Here is a 23,329-nt window from a genome sequence, read left to right on the forward strand (position 1 = left end):
TGTCGTTGAAGGGATAATTCTGTAATTGTAGTCTCTGCAGTTTTGTGATTTTCTAGTCTTTCTTCGCCAAGAAAAGCCGCTGTCAGTCTCAGCCTTGTGTTAGGTCTTCAGACTGAAGAGCTAAGATATTTCCTACTCATTAGAATTGTCTGTGCTAGTGAGGAGTTTTGAACAGTCTTGTCTATCCCAGGACCTCAGATCTGCATAGTGGGATATGACGTGTTCGTAGGTTTCTTATGCGTGCCCCATACGATCTTTCGAAACAGGCATCAAATAGTGATTTAATTCTTGAGAGTTCTTGCTAGCCATAGGTTTAGCAAAGGGTGTTAGGGAGCTTCATGAAATCTATATTACAAGTTATTCTGAAGGATGGAAGATGTCCTTTACTTTTGCTCCAGAGTTCATAGGCAAGACCCAAAAGTCATGCCATCCACAGTACATGGTTCAAGTTCTTATCCATCTCTTCTCTTTAGGAGGCATCAAGAGCGAATCATGAAGATATGCTACTGTTGTTTAAGGTCTCTATAGCACTACTAAGAGGACTTTCCTCTTCAGGCCTGAGCACCAAAGACTTTATCATCACCAGTAGTAGCCAGAGTAATGTATCCAAGAACACTGTTTTGTTTGGGCTTTGTGAGTTGGAGCTCCATCTCAGGCAAGGGCTCATGAAGTCAGGGTGTCGACTCCACCCTAGCATTTAGGAAGAACCTATGTGTGGCTTATGTGTTAGAGGCAGGAGTCTGGATAGGCCCAGACAATCTTTACCTCCCACTACTTGCAGGACTATATCCACAAGTATTTGGATACTTTTACCTTTGGTCTTGAATCACTTAATCTCTCTTGTGATTATCACTCTTGGGTCAGTTGTGCAGCAGGTTGTGTAGCCAGCCTAACTCCCTCAATGGCAAGGGGTATCTAGTTTGTTAGCTGTTTTGACATAAGCCAAAAATGGAAGGTAGAATAACTGGCCTTTTACTTTTCTTTCCACCTCCTGTCTTTGGGGTGCAGTAGTTGTGGCTATTATTATTTGGATGTACCTTCTGATGCAGGGGAGCTTCATAACCGAGCAACCTTTTTCAGACCGGATTTGTTATGCATCTCCCCCATCCTCTTAAACAGGGGTTAAGATGAATAAGATGTAATTAAATCCATGATTTATAGTGACTGCGTATACATTCAAATAGCATATTCCCTATGAGGATATACTTTCTCCTATGACTGAGTATCATTTATTCCTAGTACAAACCTAATTTGACACCTTTGGCATTCCTGTTCACAGACTGTTAAGAGGTTAGTGAAGTCATCACCTTTGTTCCTGTAGATTTGGATTGAATTGGATTATAAAATTTAGGCCTTAATCCACGCACTGGGGCATCAAAGGCCATTCAACACTATTATGTTCCTCTAGAGGACCTGGTTCTCTGACTACTCTGGGAAAGTTGATTTAGCCAGAATTTTTGGTTCATAGGATCTTCCTCCCTCCAAAAGATGAGTGTCCTATTAAAGGACAGTTTTAAAGTAATTTGTATGTTTCTTAACTATACAAACCTGACTCCTTCAGGTTACATTTCATACCTCAATCACCCCAGAAATCCCATTCCCAGAGGTCAAAAATGCTAATCAGGCTGAGTGACAGGTGGGTTGGGAATTTCCCAACACCTTTCAATAGTTGTAACTACCTTGGTAAATTTTAATGGTCATTCCAGCTTTGCTAAAGTCATACTCCCATCAAAGGACTCAATTATGTCTAGTTAGGAAAAATGCAAATGACTTTTAAAATTATTGATTTTTCTGACACTTTCTTATCATTGTGTACTCACCACCTTAAGCGTATAGTGTGAAAACCTATCATGTATTAATCAATATGAAATTTGTATGGCACAACTGACTGGATATCTAAACGTATCCAAGCCCTGCCTGGCAGATCCTCTTCTTGGAAAGTGAGAAGCTTATGGCATTGTCTTTAGCTTTTCCAAGGCTCTTGACTGTGTGTAGCAGAAGTATTTTTTTTTTAGCCAAAATCTGTACTTAGAATCTATTATTCTTTTATAATCTGAATTTGGTTTCTTCTCTGATCATTTTGTTATAAAGGTGTTGCAGCTGCCTGTTTTCTTGTCTGCAGCGTGCCTCTTATGGATCTACTGTTCTTTACCCTTTGTCTCCATTAGTGATATTCTATAGACTCTCACTAATTATAATTTTTCACTATCTTTTCCTAATTATAGTTAACCCTTTTACCCCCAGGCTATTTGGAAATTTCCAACCCTTAACCCCCAAGGGTTATTTTTTATTCAAGCACATTTTGCAGTATATATTTTTCAAATTGCTCCAACAGCCTTAGTTTTTGTCATAGAGAGGTCAGGTTGGTCTCAATCTCTTGGAAAATGCCTGAATTTTCTCAAAAAATTATCAAAGAAATAAAAAAAAAAAATTCCAAATAGCATTTTTTTGCAGGGACGTACCGGTACGTCCATGGGGGTAAAGGGATGTGTTTTGTGAAACGTACCAGTACGTCCTTTTGGGGGTAAAAGGGTTAACAGTGAACCATGTGAAAAACATGTACTGTCCTCTTTACCAGCAAGTCAGAGTTTTTCATAAAACTCCATGTTCTACACAGGAGAAAAGAAGCTGATAGGGGTTATTCAACATTTGAATATTATTTGGATTGAAATTTAGAGAGTAACTGGGTTATAGGTATTTTCTCTCATAGTATATACATGATATTGTAATGATTTCCCCTTGTTTTAATGCTTGTTTTTCTTTTCTTTTCACAGTGAAGTTGTTTCATTGGATAGATATTGCTGTGATCGAGGAATAACCTTAGTGCCTGCATTTGATGTAGAAGATAGTGTTCCTACAGCCCAACTCAGTGCTCTTACTGGGACCATAAAATCAACGCTTACACATTTTCCTTCAGCCAGGTATTTCACTTGATTGGAGTATTATTAACCTTTGCAATAATCTGAAACATTTTCATATTCAATACTGTGTAACCATGTACACTTACTTTTGAACCTTGCTGGTCAAATTTAATTTGTTTTAGGAGGCCATTATTTTTCCTAAAGGAGGTTATGTAAATGGGTTAATCTATTCCAGTCCCCCCTAAAATCACTCTTTTATAAAACATTTTTACCAAAAGTTTAAAACATCATGAATAAAATAGATCAGAAACAAGCATACCACTCTTCTCAATTCTACTGTGGCTCCAAGGTTTAAATTTTCTTCATTTATCATTCAGCATTATAGTTTTATTAATATATACAGACACCATACCCAAAAGCAAGATCATTAGGAATTAAGAAAAAAATATTTAGGTTTTGTGAGTTTGTAATTAGAATACACAAGGTTGCCGCTACTCTGGCTCCTCTTGTTATAAAATAGGAATGGTAGAGCTTTTAGCAAGTTATAATTGTACTGTAATTTGACTGATGTAAATTCATTTGATATCCCAGTAAAATCTGTTAAAAAAACTTTGTTCTAACACCAATAAGTTCAAACTGAGACATATTCAATCTCTGGGGTTTCAGTATAAGGTGGAAAGAGTTGCCATGCTATTTCTTTTTTATTAATGAGAGATATGAGAGTATAACTTCCTTGTTTGTGGATATTGCATTCAGAGCCCTTCTCGCGTACACACATAATATGCAATCCCAAAACTCTACAAATAGAGAAAAAAAAAAAAAATCTCAAATGTAGCAGTATCAGCCAAAATCTGCTGAATCCCTAGTCAGGCTGGGAGTAACGAAGAGAAGAAAACTCTCCTTATGTTCTTTCATTTTTTGATGTCGGCTAACACCCAGAAGTGGGGGAAGTGCCATGGTAGAAAGATAGATAGGTAGAAAAGACTGTGAAGGAAATTTATATAAAATTTTACCCGGTAAATTGGTCTATACAAAATCAGAATCAAATATAATTAATAGATACAATATAGAGTTGCGGAAATACTGTTAAAATGGATTAAGGATGATTAGGAAAAAAAAGGAGAAATAATGATAATTCAGAATAAGGCATGGAATAAAGGTATAAGAAATAAACTAGACTGAAATAAACAGTAATGCCTGAATAACAGAAATGAAAAGGAAATAGAACAGAGAGAATGGGAGAAACGGTTGAGACTTTTTGGCCAATACTTCCATTACTTGAAACAGCAGCCTACACTACTGAGCGGTGATGTAATGGTACACAGTTTAAAAGTTTTGCCCGTTGGTTTCATAAATTTTCAAAAGTGGTAAGTTATCTTTTCAACATTTATAAAGCAAACCTCCTTGTGTAAAAGGGTAGCAGGTGCTTTTTTAAAACTGATATTTATTGTGCTTTCAGGGTGAAAGTAAAAAAAGTTGAAACGCAATTTGTAGATGATTGTATATCCTGGAAGTTCTTTGGTTATGCAAAAAGTACAGGAATATATATTCTAGATTTGATTGTTTATGAAATATGAAATTTCTATCATATGTTAATATATATTAAGATCATACAGTATTCTAGATTTTAGATTATGTTTATGAAATCTGAAGTTTTTATAATTGTAGTATGTAGTTTATTAGAAAGAAATTGAGATGTGCGGGAGACTAAATTAATAAGTACTGTATATATAACTGTTGTGTACAATCAGGAAAAATCAACATTAAAGAGGTAGCAAGTCTCAGAATTTTTAAAAATAAGGTTATATATAAATAATGATATTTCCTACATTTTTATTTTATTTTATAGTGGATTGTTTTTATATCATTTCTAATAGCAGGTTTCATTGATATTTTCAGATTTGTCCATTTGGGTCCAAGATTGACTGCATTGTTAGCTGATGCTAGTCTCAGTTCTAGAACATTGGGAAGCAGCCCTTGGGCTCAGTTGGGCCTTTCTTCTTCAGCTGTGCTATTAGTGTGTGCTAATGTGTTTCATAATAAAAGCCAACAATTGGCTGCCCTTCCACCTACAACCATATTGGTTGAATATGGCTTTCAGGTAAGTTTTCTTGTTACTGATTCATGTAAATGGCAATTTATTAGACTTGTAGGTCTTTGGTCATCAGAATGGTAATTGAATAAGTTACAATAATCTCAGTACAGGCATTGATGGTTTCTGAACTCTGTGTCAGTTGCTCACCTGATAATTCATCAACTATTCTTGATTTCGTGTATGAAATGTCATTCTGTATCTTTTGAGAGTCAGGAGGTTAACTTGGATAAATTCAATTAAAAGTACGAGGATATGTAGTTGTTTTCCAGATAAGCCACAAATGTGTGCCAGGTTTATGGACAAACTTCTCATTGATCTTATCATCTTTGTGCCTTTTGTTGGCTCATGACTTCACAGTCACATGTAGGTCCTCCTTGTTTATTGCTGGTATTCTATCAGTGGGAGCTTTTTTTTTATTGCCGTTGGTTTCCAATGTCGTCGCCAAGAGAAGCACCTCTTTGTTGCAGCTGGGAAAGGCTATTGCTCATTTTTAAACAGTGTTTCAATTGAGGAACATGGATCTTTGTTCCTCATGGGAATTGTGTATGCTAATGAAGAGCTTCAAGCAGTTATGCCCAGTCTCATCAAGTCTTTTAAGAGTTCTCCATGCAACCATTTCAGATAAGTATCAGGTAAAGCTCCGACTCTGTAGATAGTCTTTCGGTTAACTTTAGTTTCTACAAGTGAGTTGGTGAGCTTTTGATATCTTGTATGTCACAAGTTGTTCCAAAGGAAGGAAGTTTTCCTTAGTTTGTTCCTGAGTGTGTAACCACAACCCAACTGCCCATGGTACCAGGTTTGGGCCAATCTCTCTCTCTTCTGGGCAGGTGTCCAAAGGGCATTAGAATGACTGGGTTCTCTGTTTTGCAGAGGCTCTACAGCACTATATTGAGAGGACTCTGCACTTCAGGCCTAGACTCCAAAGACTTCTTTAAATATTGGCAGGATAAAGTAGAAAGATATGCCAAGAACACCATTTCTATCAAGCTTCATGAGAACATTAGTTGTTCCTATACTTCAACCAGTGTAGGGGTTGAAGGTTAAACTCGGGCAAGGGTTCACAATAGTAAAGATATCGGGTCCTCTTTGGCGCCCATGAAGAACCTGTCCGAGGCTCAGGTATTAAAACAGAAGTCTGTTATCACAGATTTCCTTTACCTCACATTACCTACAAGAGTATTCCCATAGATTCTTGAGTACCTTTACTATTATTCCTATGGTTGCTGCTCAGCGAGTTATGGAACCAGCCTAACTCTTTCCCGTGACAAGATGCATTTAATCTAAGATAGAAGTTTTTGTAATAAGCCTAGAATGAAAGGTAGATTAAGTGGAGTTCTACCATTCTTTCTTCCTCCTCTCGGGGTGCAGCAGGCAGCCGATCGGGACTACAGTTTACCCCAAAGGCAAAGTAAAGTCCTTCAAAAAGAAGGCAGTCATGCTTACTCCATACAAATGGGAAAAAAAACATTTTAATAGAAATCATAGCCGCTATGATCTGGCCTGGGTGGCAAATGTAGTTGAGCTTTATAACTTAGCAAACTTTCTTCTCAGACAAAATTTGTTTAGAAGTATCTTCCCTCCAACCCCCCCCCCCCCCCCCCAGCTCAGGGCAAAGACATACATAATGTATTGAAAACCATTTCTTAATGCATATACTGTACTTTTAAGTAATTTGTATTTTTCCTAACTATACAAACCTGAGTGGTTCAAGTTACACTTCCCATCTCAATCATCCTGCAAGTCTAAGGCCCAAGGTCAAAAGTCAGTGTTGAGCTGATTGATAGGTGGGCAGAGTTTACCTGCTACATGTCAGTAGTTATGATTGTTATATTTTTAAATGTTCTAGCTTCTCTGAAGGTACACTCCTAAAAAAGGACTCGGGTTTGTAGTTAGGAAAAAAACATTCTATAAAATCATGTCACATAGATTACTTTGAAGAGGATACCTATGATTTATTTGTATTTTAGAAGTGTATCATTTGTGAAAGGGAGTAGTTATGTTATCAGATCTTTTCCAGAATATTTTTTCTATGTACAGTGAACCCTCGTTTATCGCGGTAGATAGGTTCCAGTCGCGGCCGCGACAGGTGAAAATCCGCGAAGTAGTGACACCATATTTACCTATTTATTCAACATGTATATTCAGACTTTTAAAACCTTCCCTTGTACGTAGTACTGTTAACAAACTACCCTTTAATGTACAGAACACTTAATGCATGTACTACAGTACCCTAAACTAAAACAGGCACAAATATTAAAGGTGATTTTATATCATGCATTTCCTAAACATGCTAAAAAGCACGATAAAAAATGGCAACCAATGTTTTGTTTACATTTATCTCTGATCATAATGTAGAAACAAACTGGAGGTAGAGCTTTGCTTATTACCCAGACATTTTTCAATATTAATCTTACCCGATAATCATGTAGCTGTCAACTCTGTTGCCGACAGAAATCTACGGTCGGGATACGCCAGCGATCGCTATACAGGTGGGGGTGAACACCACAGCGCCATCTGTGGTCAGGTACTCCAGTACTTCTTGTCAACACCACCTCAATTTTTCCTCTGTCGTGCCTCCGGCTAGACCTACATGGATACGCTGTTGATTCTGGAGTTATTGCTCACGATTTGGTGATGTATTTGCTCTAGAGTTTAGCCTTCGCTATTCAGGAAGCTATATCATTAGCTTAGCAAGTTTTTGGAATTAATTTGATTTAATTTTTTATTTAATTTTGGTACGAAGAGAGTATGAACTCTCTTTCACTTTTAAATGGCCGACCCTTCCCTTAGACGGAAGTGTTGGTGTCGAAGAGAGTATAGACTCTCTTAATTTTGCTTAACAAAGTTATAGATTTATTTTATATCTCTCCGCCTTTTATAGGCCTCTTTGATTAACTTCCTTTTATTATAAACTTATTAAAATTAATTTTTATATTTGTTTATATTCGACCTTTCCTAATAGTAGGCGGTCTTTTCTTGGAACCGAAGTTAATTAACATTGAGCCCGTCATTTCGTTTTTACCTGTTAACATATTATGCTATTTTAATGTTTTTGAAAGAATTTCTTTGATAGTCTTGTACTGTTTTCAAAGTTGAACTAACGTTTTGTTTTGTCTCTGCAGTTGTTGACGTTCAGAACGTTCAACTTGCGCTCTATCGTTACGATAGAGAGAGAGTCTATCACGGTGTCACGTTGCAGTAAGAGTAAACCGATTCTAGCGTTTTGTTCATTCTTTCTTAGCTTAAATGGTTTTAATTCTAATAAAGGAACTTTTTATTTGGGAAATCTTTCAGTTTTTTTCCTTTAACAATAATATGTTTTAACGATATATATAATTGGGCTCTTCTCTCAGGTGCTAAGTCAAGAGAGAGAGAGAGAGAGAGAGATAGAGACGGAGGGAGAGAGAGGAGGATAAACGTTTCGTTCAAGCGGGTAACGTTGTTATCGTTTTTGCTCTTCTCCCTAGTCTCTTTAGGGGAAGAAGGTAAACGTTTCTAGAGTTTTATTCTTGTTCTCAGGCTTTATGCGGTGAGAGATTTTAAACGTAGTTTATTTGATCTAGTGTTTAGTCTCTTTTCCAGCCACTGAATTATTTATCTTTCATTATGTTTTTCTGTTACATTGTAATACTGTTTTCGCAATTACTAACTTTTAATGAAGGATAGAATTGCGTGTTTCAGGTACAAACCACTTAAAGTTTCGAGTTCAGTGAAATAAGTGCAAACAGAAAATCAAAAGTGATAAAGTGATAAGCGCAAAGTGTTACAGTGTTGCGTTCGAGGGTTCGTCTGTTCGTGCCAGTTGTTCGCCTAGTCTGGGACCTCTTACAAGCTCCCAAGCCCAGGGGAGAAGTAATGTCGAAGGACTTATGGGTTCAGCAGGCCTTGATCGACGAACAGACGTTTCCCTCCGTGGTTTCGGGTGTTACCAACTCACGTAGCCGACGTGATCACCCCACCCACACAAAGACGAGAGAGCCCTTTTATTCCTCGTCTGCGGAAGAGGTTTCTCGCAGAAACCATGGACCAAATCTTGCAGCTTTTAAGTGCAAGTCGGTCCCTTCCGCGCAAGTCCAACTCCTAGGTGGTGCCATTAGCACTGGGTCAGTTCGGACTTGCTGCAGTACGACAACTGCACACCTCCCAGAGAGGCAAGGTGGTATCGCAACAGACAGTAACTCCGTCTGTTGCCGCACCAGCTGTTTTAGACCCTCAGTTTCAACGGACAGTAGCTCCGTTTGTTGTTGTCTTTCTTAAACTCTAGAGGTCTATGCTGCTGACAATGCAGTCTCAGCTTGCGGTGTTGATGCAGGAGTTTCAGGCAGAGAAGGTTAGCACACCTCCTCCTGCGAGCGCTCATGAGGCAGCCGCCTCAACTCCACCTCTGCGCAGTCCACCCTGCCAGACGTATGATGTTGAGGTTCCTCAACCTACCTCCACGCGTGAGCTGCCGCATTGGGAGTTGCCAGATACCAGCGCTGTGCAGCAACCTCCACTTTCCTTGAGGCAGGAGCCTCTTGCTATGCGGCAACCTCCTCAACACTTGAGGCAGGAGCCTTATGCTTTGCAGCAACCTCCTCTACCCTTGAGGCAGGAGCTTCATGTGTTGCGACAACCTCCTCCATCCTCGAGGCAGCAACCTCTTGCGTTGCGGCAACCTCCACCATCCTTGAGGCAGCAACCTCAACTCTTGCGGCAGCCACCTCCACTCTTGAGGCAAGAACCTCAACTCTTGAGGCAAGAGCCTCAACTCTTGAGGAACCTCATGCTATGAGGCAGCCGCCTCAACGCATGCAGCAACCGCATTCTTCACAGCATGAGCCTCTCTCTGCGCAGCTACCTCCTCAACCCTTGAGGCAGGAACCTCTCAGGAGCCTCATGCTATGCGGCATCCTCCTCAAACCATGAGGCAGGAGCCTCATGCTATGCGGCATCCTCCTCAACCCATGAGGCAGGAGCCTCATGCTATGCGACATCCTCCTCTACCCATGAGGCAGCCTCATGCTATGCGGCATCCTCCTCAACCCATGAGGCAGGAGCCTCATGCTATGCGGCATCCTCCTCAACCCATGAGGCAGGAGTCTCATGCTATGAGGAGCCTCATGCTATGCGGCATCCTCCTCAAACCATGAGGCAGGAGCCTCATTCTATGCGGCAACCGCCTCAACCCATGAGGCAGGAGCCTCATACTATGCGGCATAAGCCTCATCCCTTGCAGCTTGAGCCTCATCCCATGCAGCATGAGTCTCATACCATGCAGCATGAGCCTCATCCCATGCAGCATGAGCCTCATCCCATGCAGCATAAGCCGCACGCCATGCAACATGCTCTGCTTACCTTACAGCATGCTCTACATACAGCATGCTCTGCATACAGCATGCTCTGCATACCTTACCGCATGCTTCTCAGTCACACATCTTTGGTTGTTGCCAACTCACTAGACTGTCAAGCAGTTTCATAACGTTGCCTTCTAGTCTGCTGCTTTTGCACCAGTGAAACCCTCACTGAGAGAACTTAGCTTTTCTCGGATATGGTTCCTGTAGATGAGAAATGCTATTCTCCCTCCTTCTGATTTTCCCTTGAGGACTCTGTCATTTGGAGAGGAGCCTTTAGCTGCTTAGCCTCCTATGGACTTTTATTTAAGCATAGCATGCTTCCAGGGAGGGTAATGGTTCCACTTCAGTCGCTAACCCCGTCTGTTACCACACCTGCTCCCATAGACCTTGAGCTGTGTTGCAAGACATGCAGTCCAAGCTTAGTCCTTGTTAGAGGATTTTTTGTTTACGGAGTCAGTGTGTCACTGGGAAGACGTTCAACAACCAGCAGAAGTGACTTGTTGTGACGCAGTGCGGCAACCTCAGCAACCCGATAAGGAGTTGTCTGTACGACCCAGACAGTCTAGACAGCTTCGGGTTGTCACTGTACTTCCTCGCTTCCCCATGGTTGACAGTTCACAGACTGTGCAGCAGTACCATGATCTTGTGTCCGGCTCCGTCAGACGACTAGCTTTTAACCCTTTTACCCCCAAAGGACGTACTGGTACGTTTCACAAAACTCATCCCTTTACCCCCATGGACGTACCGGTACGTCCTTGCAAAAAAATGCTATAAAAATTTTTTTTTTCATATTTTTGATAATTTTTTGAGAAAATTCAGGCATTTTCCAAGAAAATGAGACCAACCCGACCTCTCTATGACAAAAATTAAGGCTGTTAGAGCAATTTAAAGAAAATATACTGCAAAATGTGCTGGGGAAAAAATTACCCCTTGGGGGTTAAGGGTTGGAAATTTCCAAAGAGCCTGGGGGTAAAAGGGTTAAGAGCTCCCACAAGTCGTCGCTGTCTGGAGATTCTCAGATGGACTATGGATCTGACCAAGGAACTGGGCCTCCTGGTCAATTTTGAGGAGTCCCAGCTCGTCCCATCCCAGACCATTGTCTACCTGGGTATGGATCTTCAGAGTCGAGCTTTTCGGGCTTTTCCGTCGGCCCCAAAGATATACTAAGCCCTAGATTGCATCCAGAGCATGCTGAGAAGGAACCGATGCTCAGTCAGGTAGTGGATGAGTCTAACAGGGACACTTTCATCGCTGGCCCTGTTCATCGAGTTAGGGAGACCCCACCTCCCCCCCTTCAGTATCATCTAGCGGCTCACTGGATAAAGGACATGACGCTAGAGACGATCTCAGTTCCTGTTTCCGAAGAGAGGAGGTCTACTCTCACGTGGTGAAAGAACAGCTTTCTTCTCAAGGAAGTCTACCTTTGGCTGTTCAGAAACCCGACCGCCGTCTCTTCTCTGACGCATCAGACACGGGCTGGGGTGCGACTTTGGACGGGAACATGGAATCAGGAGCTAAGGACACTTCACATCTATTGCAAGGAGCTGTTGGCGGTTCATCTGGCCTTGATAAACTTCAAGCCCCTCCAGCTTAACAAGGTGGTGGAGGTGGACTCTGACAACACCACAGCCTTGGCTTACATCTCCAAGCAGGGAGGGACTCATTCGTGGAAGTTGTTCTAGATCGCAAGGGACCTCCTCATCTGGTTAAAAGATCGAAAGCTCACGCTGGTAACGAGGTTCATTCAGGGCGATATGAATGTCATGGCAGATCGCCTTAGCCGGAAGGGTCAGGTCATCCCCACAGAGTGGACCCTTCACAAGAATGTTTGCAGCAGACTTTGGGCCCTGTAGGGTCAGCCAACCATAGATCTGTTCGCTACCTCGATAACCTAGAGGCTCCCGTTGTATTGTTCTCCGATTCCAGACCCAGCAGCAGTTCACGTGGATGCTTTTCTGCTGGATTGGTCCCATCTCGACCTGTATGCATTCCCGCCGTTCAAGATTGTCAACAGGGTACTTCAGAAGTTCGCCTCTCGTAAAGGGACACGGCTGACGTTGGTTGGCTCCGCTCTGGCCCGCGAGAGAATGGTTCATAGAGGTACTGCAATGGCTGGTCGACATTCCCAGGACTCTTCCTCTAGGAGTGGACCTTCTACGTCTACCTCACGTAAAGAAGGTACATCCAAACCTCCATGCGCTTCGTCTGACTGCCTTCAGACTTTCGAAAGACTCTCAAGAGCTAGGGGCTTTTCGAAGGAGGCAGCCAGAGCGATTGCCAGAGCAAGGAGGACATCCACTCTCAGAGTCTATCAGTCTAAAGGGGAAGTCTTCCGAAGCTGGTACAAGGCCAATGCAGTTTCCTCATCCAGTACCACTGTAACCCAGATTGCTGACTTCCTGTTACATCTAAGGAACGTAAGATCCCTTTCAGCTCCTACGATTAAGGGTTACAGAAGTATGTTGGCAGCGGTTTTCCGCCACAGAGGCTTGGATCTTTCCACCAACAAAGATCTACAGGACCTCCTTAGGTCTTTTAAGACCTCAAAGGAACGTCGGTTGTCCACTCCAGGCTGGAATCTAGACGTGGTCCTAAGGTTCCTTATGTCATCAAGATTTGAACCTCTCCAATCAGCCTCTTTTAAGGACCTCACATTAAAAACTCTTTTCCTCGTGTGCTTGACAACAGCTAAAAGAGTAAGTGAGATCCACGCCTTCAGCAGGAACATAGTTTTCGCATCTGAAACGGCTACATGTTCCTTGCAGCTCGGTTTTTTGCTGAAACGAGCTTCCTTCACGTCCTTGGCCTAAGTCGTTCGAGATCCCAAGCCTGTCCAACTTGGTGGGGGACGAACTGGAGAGAGTACTTTGCCCAGTTAGAGCTCTTAGGTACTATCTAAAAAGGTCATAACCTTTACGAGGACAATCAGAAGCCTTATGGTGTGCTATCAAGAAGCCTTCTCTTCCAAGGTCTAAGAACTCAGTTTCTTACCTATTCAGGCTCCTGATTAGGGAAGCACATTCTCATCTGAAGGAAGAAGACCTTGCTTTGCTGAAGGTAAGGACACATGAAGTGAGAGCTGTGGCTACTTCAGTGGCCCTCAAACAGAACCGTTCTCTGCAGAGTGTTATGGATGCAACCTATTGGAGAAGCAAGTCAGTGTTCGCATCATTCTATCTCAAAGATGTCCAGTCTCTTTACGAGAACTGCTACACCCTGGGACCATTCGTAGCAACGAATGCAGTAGTAGGCGGGGGCTCAGCCACTACATTCCCATAATCCCATAACCTTTTTAACCTTTCTCTTGAATACTTTTTATGGGTTGTACGGTCGGCTAAGAAGCCTTCCACATCCTTGTTGATTTGGCGGGTGGTCAATTCTTTCTTGAGAAGCGCCGAGGTTAAAGGTTGTGATGAGGTTCTTTAGTATGGGTTGCAGCCCTTTATACTTCAGCACCTAAGAGTCGTTCAGCATCCTAAGAGGACCGCTACGCTCAGTAAGAAAGACGTACTTAATAAAGGCAGAGTAATGGTTCAAGTCGTCTTCCTTACCAGGTACTTATTTATTTTATGTTATTTTTGAATAACTAATAAAATAAAATACGGGATACTTAGCTTCTTTGTTAACATGTATGCTGGTCTCCACCCACCACCCTGGGTGTGAATCAGCTACATGATTATCGGGTAAGATTAATATTGAAAAATGTTATTTTCATTAGTAAAATAAATTTTTGAATATACTTACCCGATAATCATGATTTAATTGACCCACCCTTCCTCCCCATTGAGAACCAGTGGACCGAGGAAAAAATTGAGGTGGTGTTGACAAGAAGTACTGGAGTACCTGACCACAGATGGCGCTGTGGTGTTCACCTCCACCTGTATAGCGATCGCTGGCGTATCCCGACCGTAGATTTCTGTCGGCAACAGAGTTGACAGCTACATGATTATCGGGTAAGTATATTCAAAAATTTATTTTACTAATGAAAATAACATATTTCCCATACTTTTCCCTTAGAACTACATCACATCTTCCTACTTTAGATATATAGATATATATATATATATATATATATATATATATATATATATATATATGTGTGTGTGTGTGTGTGTATATATATATATATATATATTTATATGTATACACATATACATACCTACATATATACATAAATACATGCATACATATATATATATATATATATATATATATATATATATATATATATATATATATATATATATGGGTTATGGAAAAAATCCGCGAAGTGGTGAATCCGCGATGGTCGAACCGCGAAGTAGCGAGGGTTCACTGTAATTGAGAAGTTGTATGGAATGCAGTTGGGTAAATCTTAATCAAGATTCTTTTTTTCAGTAGCTACCATGATTCATGGAAAATATACTGTACAATTTTTGAAGTTTTCTGAAGAAGTGAACTTCCATTGTGTCTTTTAAGGTTATGGTGGTGGAAGGGTATATTTCTTGATGCATTGCTATAAAATACAGTACTTGTGTATTCTATTATCATTTAATATAATGGATTTCTAGTGTCTTATTATTAATTTCTTTCTATGGTATTCTTTGTTTTGATAAAATCTATCAGAACATTTTCTGTTACCAAATATTTTAGCTTGTAAGCTTCTGTAAAAATGCATTTAGATTTCCGTACCATTTATTTTAATGAAAATATTTGTAGACTCTCTCCTAGAGTTTTTCTTGAAACAGGTGATTTCCTGTAAATGTAGGTAGCTTAGTTCCTTTTTGGCTTTACAGGCTGATTATGACTTCTCCAGTAGCTTAGTTCCTTTTTGGCTTTACAGGCTGATTATGACTTCTCCAGAGGAGTTCAGCTTGCTGTAGAGACTGGTAGAGCTTTGACCATGTGTCCAGGGACGGCTGCTTGGAGTAGTTTAAGTGGGTAGGTATTGAAATTGTATGATCTTAATATCAGAGTTATTTATTTACAGTAGTTCCAATCTACTATGCTTAGTATTGTATTATTTTATAGATTCATGCATTATCCTTTCTAGGATTTAACCATGTATTTCCCTGAACCAGGTTACATTGTGACAGCATTATGTTACCTGTTGAATAGCATAGTCGAGTTTATATGTTAATGTGAACTCTTCTTTCTATTTTCATGAATGATAGATTGTATTGCTGTAGTTTTTGCCTTTTGAATAAACAGTTGGTTAAGGGCATTGCACTATGGATGGAAAATAACTCAAGGGTAGTTTTCCTTCATAATTATTTTGTTTTTTCTCAGGAACACAAGTTAAAATACAAATGGCAGGCTTGCCATAAGGGCTAATTTTAAATTAAATGAAATTTTTTTTACAGGTGGCCAGAAGCTGGTGTAAGTAATGTGTATAATGGAATTGTGAGTGGTGCTGAAGGAGGTGCTGGTGGAGTTGTCGTTGCTCACTGGTCCAGTTCGGCTGCCCTCACCCCGCTTGTCTTTGCATGGCCTCCTGTGCTTGTTGCAGCTGGTCTTTCGTGGAATCATAATACACACTGGGTTAGTTTAGTTAAGGGTTGATTTGATTTTAATAATAATAAGTTATAGAGAAAATTAGATTTTTCTTGATCATGTTATCTCATTTATCCAATTTATTTCTATATGAAAACTTCGGAAAATAAGTACTGTATATCAAATCAGGTAGTTTTGTATTACTTTACTGAATAAAATGTACTGTAATAACTTATTCTATTAATCTTATTAAGTCTGTAGTGTTTTTTAGTTAATTTTTTTTATGCAAAGCCAAATAGCATCTTTATTAATTGCATATTATTGTTTTATCAACTTTGTCTATTTATGGGGAAAATATTTTCTTGGAAATTAATTAGTTTTTAGGTTTTTTCAAATAGATGTGCAAGTTTTTAATTTATAACAAATAGTTTTAAAATTGCTCATGGAAGAATACATTAATTTTAACGATTTCATCATCAGTCTTTGAATAATATTTTGGAAAACAAACATTAAATATTAAACATTTATAATGATACTAGTTATAATATTTTGTAAAGATGTAATTTTATGCATTTCTCCAGGATTATGTCCATTCTTCTGTTGGTGCCTTGATAGATACCCATCTAGTTCGTGTACCCCATTGTGGAATGGGTGCAGCCTTAATAGAATTAGGTCGCTGTGAAACGTGGGTGACACGAATGGCCCGTGGTCAGCCAGCAGCAGATGTTGTCAACTTGCCTTCTTCATCCCCGGGTTCTGCCTTGTATCAGCTTTTAGCTGATCCTGATAGCCTTTCCTTAGATAACCTTTCACCGGAAGTGTTTACGGTTAGTATGGCGGTTCTATTAGATGTAAAAATATGAGTAATGTTTGAAGGATTTGCCTGAAAGCAAAACTTTAAGAGAAAAGTTTACTTGAAATAATTAGGTTAAGGAAGAAAAGGAACAGAATAACTAAGTAGGATTGCTTATGGGAGATTTTGAATAATTTTTTTTCAAAACATTAGGTATGCAACTTTACACGTTTAACTAGTGGTATAAAGTTCTGAAGCCCAAATTAGGCATGAAAGGTAATTTTTTAACACTTTGCCAAGCTTCCAGATGTTTTTACATTTTCTGCATTCATAAGTTTAATCTGCTTGCACTCTGGCAGCCATCGCCTTTTAGCAATGCATATTCTGTTCAGTGTCATTCATAATTTTCTGTGGTTGCTGGTATTGAACATTTAGAAGCATAGTTTGTATATATTGTGCATATACCTTAAATGTGTATTTTTTCATTTCTCCATTTATTCTTATGTTTTTTGTGCATTGGAAATCATTTACTTCATTTATATTTAGCCAATTTGAATTTATAGCTAAACCATAATTTGCAGGGCCAATGAATTTAACCACATACTTACTTGACTTGAATTTTCCATTTTATTGAATGGGTATAATCTATTTGGCAATCAAAGTGTCTTTACATATCATCATCAGTTTCATACTAGTTCCATGACCTCAATTATTCTGACACTCACTCTTGCATTGGCAAAGACTGGTACAGGAAAGTTCTTTGTTCTACAAGAACATCTGGCAGAAGAAAAGTCTGTTTTTGCATTGGCAGCTAACTTTGCCAATGATGGCCTCTTGAGCTGGAAGGTCACCTGTAATGGTTGGATTCAGCTAGCCATCAGTTTTCATACAGGTTTGGACCAGTCACAGCTGCATTAAGAAATGTTAATTCACACTCATCAGGGACATAGGCATGGGTCATCACATTATACAACTTGTCACTTCAGCAGCAAATGAGTTTCCACGAGTCAATTCAGTTTGGCTACTTTGATCTTTCTGATAACATCATGCTCTTTAACAGTTGACAACACTTCGCCCAGGGTAATGATGCTATCTATTTTTAAAGGGTCAATGCCCTAGAAACTGACCATATATACATATAGTCACCACCCAAGCTAGGACCAGGGAAGGCCAGGCTCCTCCTAACCCCAATCCTTAGCTCACAAGGATGATGAGGTTGCAAACACAACAAGAAATTATCGAGCTTGAGTGGGACTTGAAGTCCGGTCCAGCGATCACCAAACTGGGATGTTTCTAATGGTTCACTGCACCCCTAACAATGTCATGTTCCAAATCGAACTAACTAATTCTTTTGCAACATTGGAGACTTCTAATGTAACCATGAAGAACTTCTTTCTAGCATTGTCATTGTTAGAGCTGCCAAGTCCAGAATGAATTTTCATCAACATGCCTCTCTGGAATAGAAAACAGTCCACTTCCTTTGTTTCTTTAAAGACACGACTTGAAGTGTGGCAAGGAATTGAGGATCTTTTCCCTCTGCCACTTTCCATTGAATGTAGGCATGTGATTTTCCAAGTTTTTGTGTCAAGCATATTGACATGCAATATGTGGTTTTGATATCTTCCATAGGTAAGCATACTTCTTTCTGTTTGGCCATCAATGAGGTGCGAGCAGATTTGTACGTTGTAGGATCAATTGAATGTGCATTCCCTGATGCAATGCATGTGTTCAGTCTTGCTTTTAGCATGGTATTATTAGATCTTATAGTTGATAGAGCTGCTCATCATCATCTTTCTGACATGAAACTCTGCTCCTTATCCTGTGGACATCTGTGGGAGCTCATGAATTTTGTTGAAGAACTAGATGTTGAGGTGCCTGATTCGTCCATTTCGGTGCTTTCCCTTTTCTGTCCATGTTTCTTGGCATTGTGGCAGCTAGTAGCTAATGCATGTTCTTAACAGTCTTAGGCACATTGGCCTTCTCTTCTATTATTTCCAGCACACACTGGTAGGAGTCTAGCAGGAGATTTTGCTCCAACTATTCCTTTTTAGCATCAGACTGGCAGACTCTGCTTCCAGTTCATGGACTCCTGAAATTGACAAGTAGCTTCTTCAGCTGCTTGTGGTTTGTCACTCATATTTAGAGCCTGCAAAAAAAGAAAAAAAAAGCATTATGATATGACCATAACTTACTTTTGGGTTACAGTAAACTGTTCAACATAAATAATATTGACGCATTGCAATAATCATACCACTAGTTAAACATGCCCTTGTGGTTGGAGCTTAATATGGCCTAATGACCAATTGTCTTATTAAATTAATAATTATTTGCAAGAACTCCTTTGTAACAAATGTCTTTACATCTGCAACTAAGAGCATTGGATTCCTTGTCCTTGAAAATTGTAGTTAAGCTGTCAAAATGAAAGTTCTAGCTTATTTATAAGCTAGAATATTAAAGACATTTTTCACAACTATTTTGTAAATTCAAAATGGTAACCATATATAGATTGAGACAAAGGGAAACATTGGTTTTCTGATACTTCATACTATGAGGTTTCCAAAAGTTTATAGTTTTCATACTCTCCACAAAAATCCAACAAAGTTTTTCTAGCTGTCTTGAGTTCTTAGCAATAAACTGATGTTTGCTTTGGAGGCAGTTTTGAAGGTATGGTGCTGAAGCATCGTTTAGTTTAATAAAGTTATTTATGCAATAGTAAATTTATTCCTGTTTTCCAGAGTGTGATGCGCCATGTCCGTAAAGCAGTTCGGGAAGGAAGAAGCAGTGGTATTCCCGGACAGAAGTCTCCCTCGTTTGTGAATGGTGGGATATCAGTTGGAGTAGGACAAGAAACTATTTCATCACCTTGGCCTTTAGCAACTTTGGTGACCCTAGAACTCCATTTGGCTATGGACATGATACTCACTGCATGCAGGTAAACACCCAGTCACTGATTACGTTTTTAACATATAGTATATAAAATCATGTTATCGATTGATTTTCTATCACTGAATGTAGGTGAATTGTAACTGTTGTTGCTTTAATTTTATTTTAATATTTGACTTTAAACCAGTTAGTTTTTATTTCAATATTTGCAGTTTTTCATTCTGCTTTTAATATTTGAAAATCTTATAATGTAATGTATACAGTATTTGCAAGAAACATCAGGGCGAGGTTGATGGAATGTTGGGCTTTTGTTAGTGCATATGGGCCAGGTCATGAGAAAAGTGAAGAAGAGCAGAATGAATTCTGGAATGAATTAACTAGGTGTGCAGAAGGACTGGGTAGAAGGAGTTATGTAGTTGTCATGGGTGACTCAAGATGCTAGAGTGGGTGCTGGAGAGGTAGAAGGTGTCAATGGGAAGTATGGCGTACTGTGTGAGAATGAGTGGCAAGAGACTGGTAGATGCAAGTATTGAGCAAAAACTGGTTTATTTAAGTTGGTTTTTCAAAAAGAAAGATGATAACAAGTATACATAGGTAAGAGTGGCATTTGGAAGAGTGGTAGAAGGGCATTATTGGATTGTGTGTTGATAACTAGAAGAATGTTTGGAAAATTTAAAGACGTGCACGTGTTTAGGGGTATGGCTAACGGTGTGTCTGTCTGATCATTTATTGGTGGAAGGAAAATTAGTTGTAGCAAAAGAGAAGAGTGGGGGAGGGATGTAAAAGGGAGGTAGTGAGGGTTGAAGAGTTAATTAAACCAGAGGTAAAAATTAATATCAAGAAAGGTTGGAAATGGCACATGACAAGAGTGAAAGTGAGAGACTATGGTAATTTTGAGGAGGAGTGGAAGTTAGTAAAAGAAACGTTTGTTGGGATTTCAAGTGATATGTGTGGCAAGAGGATTGTTGGAAGCAGCTTAAGGAAGGGTAGTGAATGGTGGGATGAAGGAGTGAAGATAAAAGTGGAAGAGAAAAAAAAGGGCTTTTGAAGAATGGCTGCAGAGTAATAGTGTAGAGAAGTATGAAAGATATAGAGAAAAATGTAGAAGTAAAATGTAAGGTAGCCAAGGCAAAGAGGGCAGCTGACTGGAGGTGCGGTCAGGGATTTGGGTCGTTAATATGAAGAGAATAAGAAGTTTTGGAAAGAAGAGAAAAGAGTAAGGAAGGGTGGTTCAGAAATTGAAGATGGAAATGGAAGGTTGTTAAAAGGAGAGTAGGCAAGGAAAAGGTGGGCAGAATATTTTGAAAGTTTACTGAATGTTGAGGATAATAGGGAGGCAGATATAATTGCTGTTGCAGGTGTTGAGGTGCTAGTGATGGGATATTGAGAATGAGAGAGAGATTACAAGAGAGGAAGCGAGGAGAGCACTAGATGAAACAAGAGTAGGAAAAGCACATGGTATGGATGGTGTGAGGACCAAAATGTTAAAGGAAGAGGGTGCGACTGTACTTGAGTTGTGTCAATGGTATCAGTAGACTGGGTGTATGCGTGTATTGTACTACTATATAAAGGTAAGGGAGAGTGCATGGGTATTAGTTTGTTGAGTGAGGTTGGGAGAATGTATGGTAGAGTACTAATTAATAGGATTAAGGATAAAACAGAGAATGCAATCTTAGAAGTACAGTACAGGGTGGTTTTATTAGAGGTAGTAGATGTATGAATGAGATTTTTACAGTTAGGCAGATATGCGAGAAATATTTAGCAAAAGGCAAGTTGGTGTATGTTGCGTTAATGGATCTGGAGAAAGCGTATGATAGAGTTGATAGGGAAGTGATGTGGAATGCGATGAGGTTATATGGAATTGGTGGAAGGTTGTTGCAAGCAGTGTAGAGTTTCTACATAGGCACTAAAGTGCGTGTTAGGATAGGAAATGAAGTGAGCGAGTGGTTTCCAGTGAGAGTGGGGCTGAGACAGGGATGTGTGATGTCAACAAGGTTGTTCAATTTGTTTGTTGATGGAGTGGCTAGAACTGATGGTTGAGGATTGAAACTGACAGACAAGAGTAATCGTAAATGGGAGGTAAATCAGTTGTTGTTTGCAGATGAAACTGTACTGGTTGCAGACTGGGAAGAGAAGTTTGGTTGATTAGTGATAGAGTTTGGAGGGGTATGTGAGAGGAGGAAGTTGAGAGTTAATGTGGGTAAGGGTAAGGTTATGAGATGCACGAGAAGGGAGGGTAGTGCGAGGTTGAATGTTGTTGAATGGAGTTACTTTGAAGTAGATCAGTTCAAATACTTGAGGTCTGTTGTCGCAGCAAATGGTGGAGTGGAAGCAGATGTATGTAAGAGAGTGAATGAAGGACACAAAGTGTTGGGGGCAGTGAAGGGAGTGGTAAAGAATAGAAGGTTAAGCATGAATGTAAAGAGAGTTCTGTATGAGAAAGTGATTGTACCAACTGCGATGTATGGATCGGAGTTGTGGGGAATGAAAGTGATGGAGAGAGAAATTGAATGTGTTAAGATGAAGTGTCTGAGGAGTATGGCTGGGGTATCTCGATTAGATAGGGTTAGGAACGAAGTAGTGAGGGTGAGAATGGGTGCAAGAAATTATTTAGCAGCTCAAGTGGATATGAATGTATTGAGGTGGTTTGGCCATGTTGAGAGAATGGAAAATGGCTGTCTGCTAAAGAAGGGGATGAATGCAAGAGTTGATGGGAGAAGTACAAGAGAAAGGCCAAGGTTTGGGTGGAAGGATGGAGTGAAGAAAGCTCTGGGTGATAGGAGGATAGATGTAAGGCAAGCTAGTATACTAGAAATAGGAATGAATGGCGAGCGATTGTGACGCAGTTCTGGTAGGCCTGCTGCTTGCTCTGGTTGCCTTGGTGACTGTGGAAGTAGCAGCAGTATGGGATTCAGCGTATGAAACTTTTTTGTGGTGGATAATGGGGGAGGGGGAGCTGTGGCACTCTAACAGTACCAGCCAAACTTGGCTAAATCCCTCATCAGGCTGGGAGGAGCGGAGAGGAAATGTCCCCTTTTATTCCTTTGATGTTGGCTACCCCCAAAATTGGAGGAAGTGCCTTGGTAAATAGACAGACAAAAATAAGATCTTGGATGCAAGTCTAACAGGATATTTGAAGTTTAGGGTCCATGATATTAGAACTGCAGTAATCTTTCTTAGTTAAGTAATGAGACAATCTAGCTTTTTAAACATAATGGCTTGGCCTCAAAGTGTATACTATTCCCAATCCTCTTTACACTACAAGTCAGTGGGGTAGAAAACAGGTTGGCTGTACTGTATACTCTCCTTCCCGCTTACACCACAAGTCAGTGGGGGAGGAGGATCGGCTTGTACCGTATACAAACATCAGGCGATTATACAAAAAGAATAAATGTCATTATTAAATTTTGTTTTTCTATGAACATCCACTGATGTTCATATTGCTAACTCCCACATTAATGGAGATTGTTCATTTATAGCTTTCAAATTTAATTAAATCAATATTCCAGACTTATTTGTAGTCTAGTTTTTGGTGGCCTAAGTACCATACATTAGAAGTAAAAAAGAAAAAAAAAATGGAATTTTTGTAGTAAAATATTATATAGCCGAGTTTCTAGAGAGAAGCAATATGAACATCAGGCAAGTACAGATATATAACAAATTTTATCAATAAGATTATGTTTACTGTATTATCAGCATCTGTGAAACTTATCTTAATTAAGAACCTTTGATGTTAATTCTGTTGTATTGTTTCAAGGCTGGGACGATCCTTGGTCTCTGTGGGTACAAATCCTCGCAGCAATATGGGTGTAGCAGTTGTTAACCCTGGAGTGGGGAACCTTCCCCCAACTTTAAGGACAGACCTTGCCAACAAGTGAGAATACAAATT

The 23,329-nt window shown here is 39.8% G+C and overlaps 1 protein-coding gene across 1 annotated transcript in view; it reads left to right on the forward strand.

The window, feature by feature from the left end:
* LOC137657651 (uncharacterized) overlaps window positions 1-23,329 on the forward strand; it is a 101,348-nt gene that overhangs the window by 74,751 nt on the left and 3,268 nt on the right. Inside the window, exons 13-19 of the mRNA XM_068392052.1 lie at window positions 2,775-2,921; window positions 4,761-4,962; window positions 15,115-15,212; window positions 15,635-15,812; window positions 16,346-16,591; window positions 19,293-19,489; window positions 23,198-23,314. Of these exons, the coding sequence (XP_068248153.1) occupies window positions 2,775-2,921; window positions 4,761-4,962; window positions 15,115-15,212; window positions 15,635-15,812; window positions 16,346-16,591; window positions 19,293-19,489; window positions 23,198-23,314 (1,185 nt within the window). The remainder of the gene's footprint in view (window positions 1-2,774; window positions 2,922-4,760; window positions 4,963-15,114; window positions 15,213-15,634; window positions 15,813-16,345; window positions 16,592-19,292; window positions 19,490-23,197; window positions 23,315-23,329) is intronic.

Source organism: Palaemon carinicauda, chromosome 18 (assembly GCF_036898095.1).
Source record: "Palaemon carinicauda isolate YSFRI2023 chromosome 18, ASM3689809v2, whole genome shotgun sequence".
NCBI lineage: Eukaryota > Metazoa > Arthropoda > Malacostraca > Decapoda > Palaemonidae > Palaemon > Palaemon carinicauda.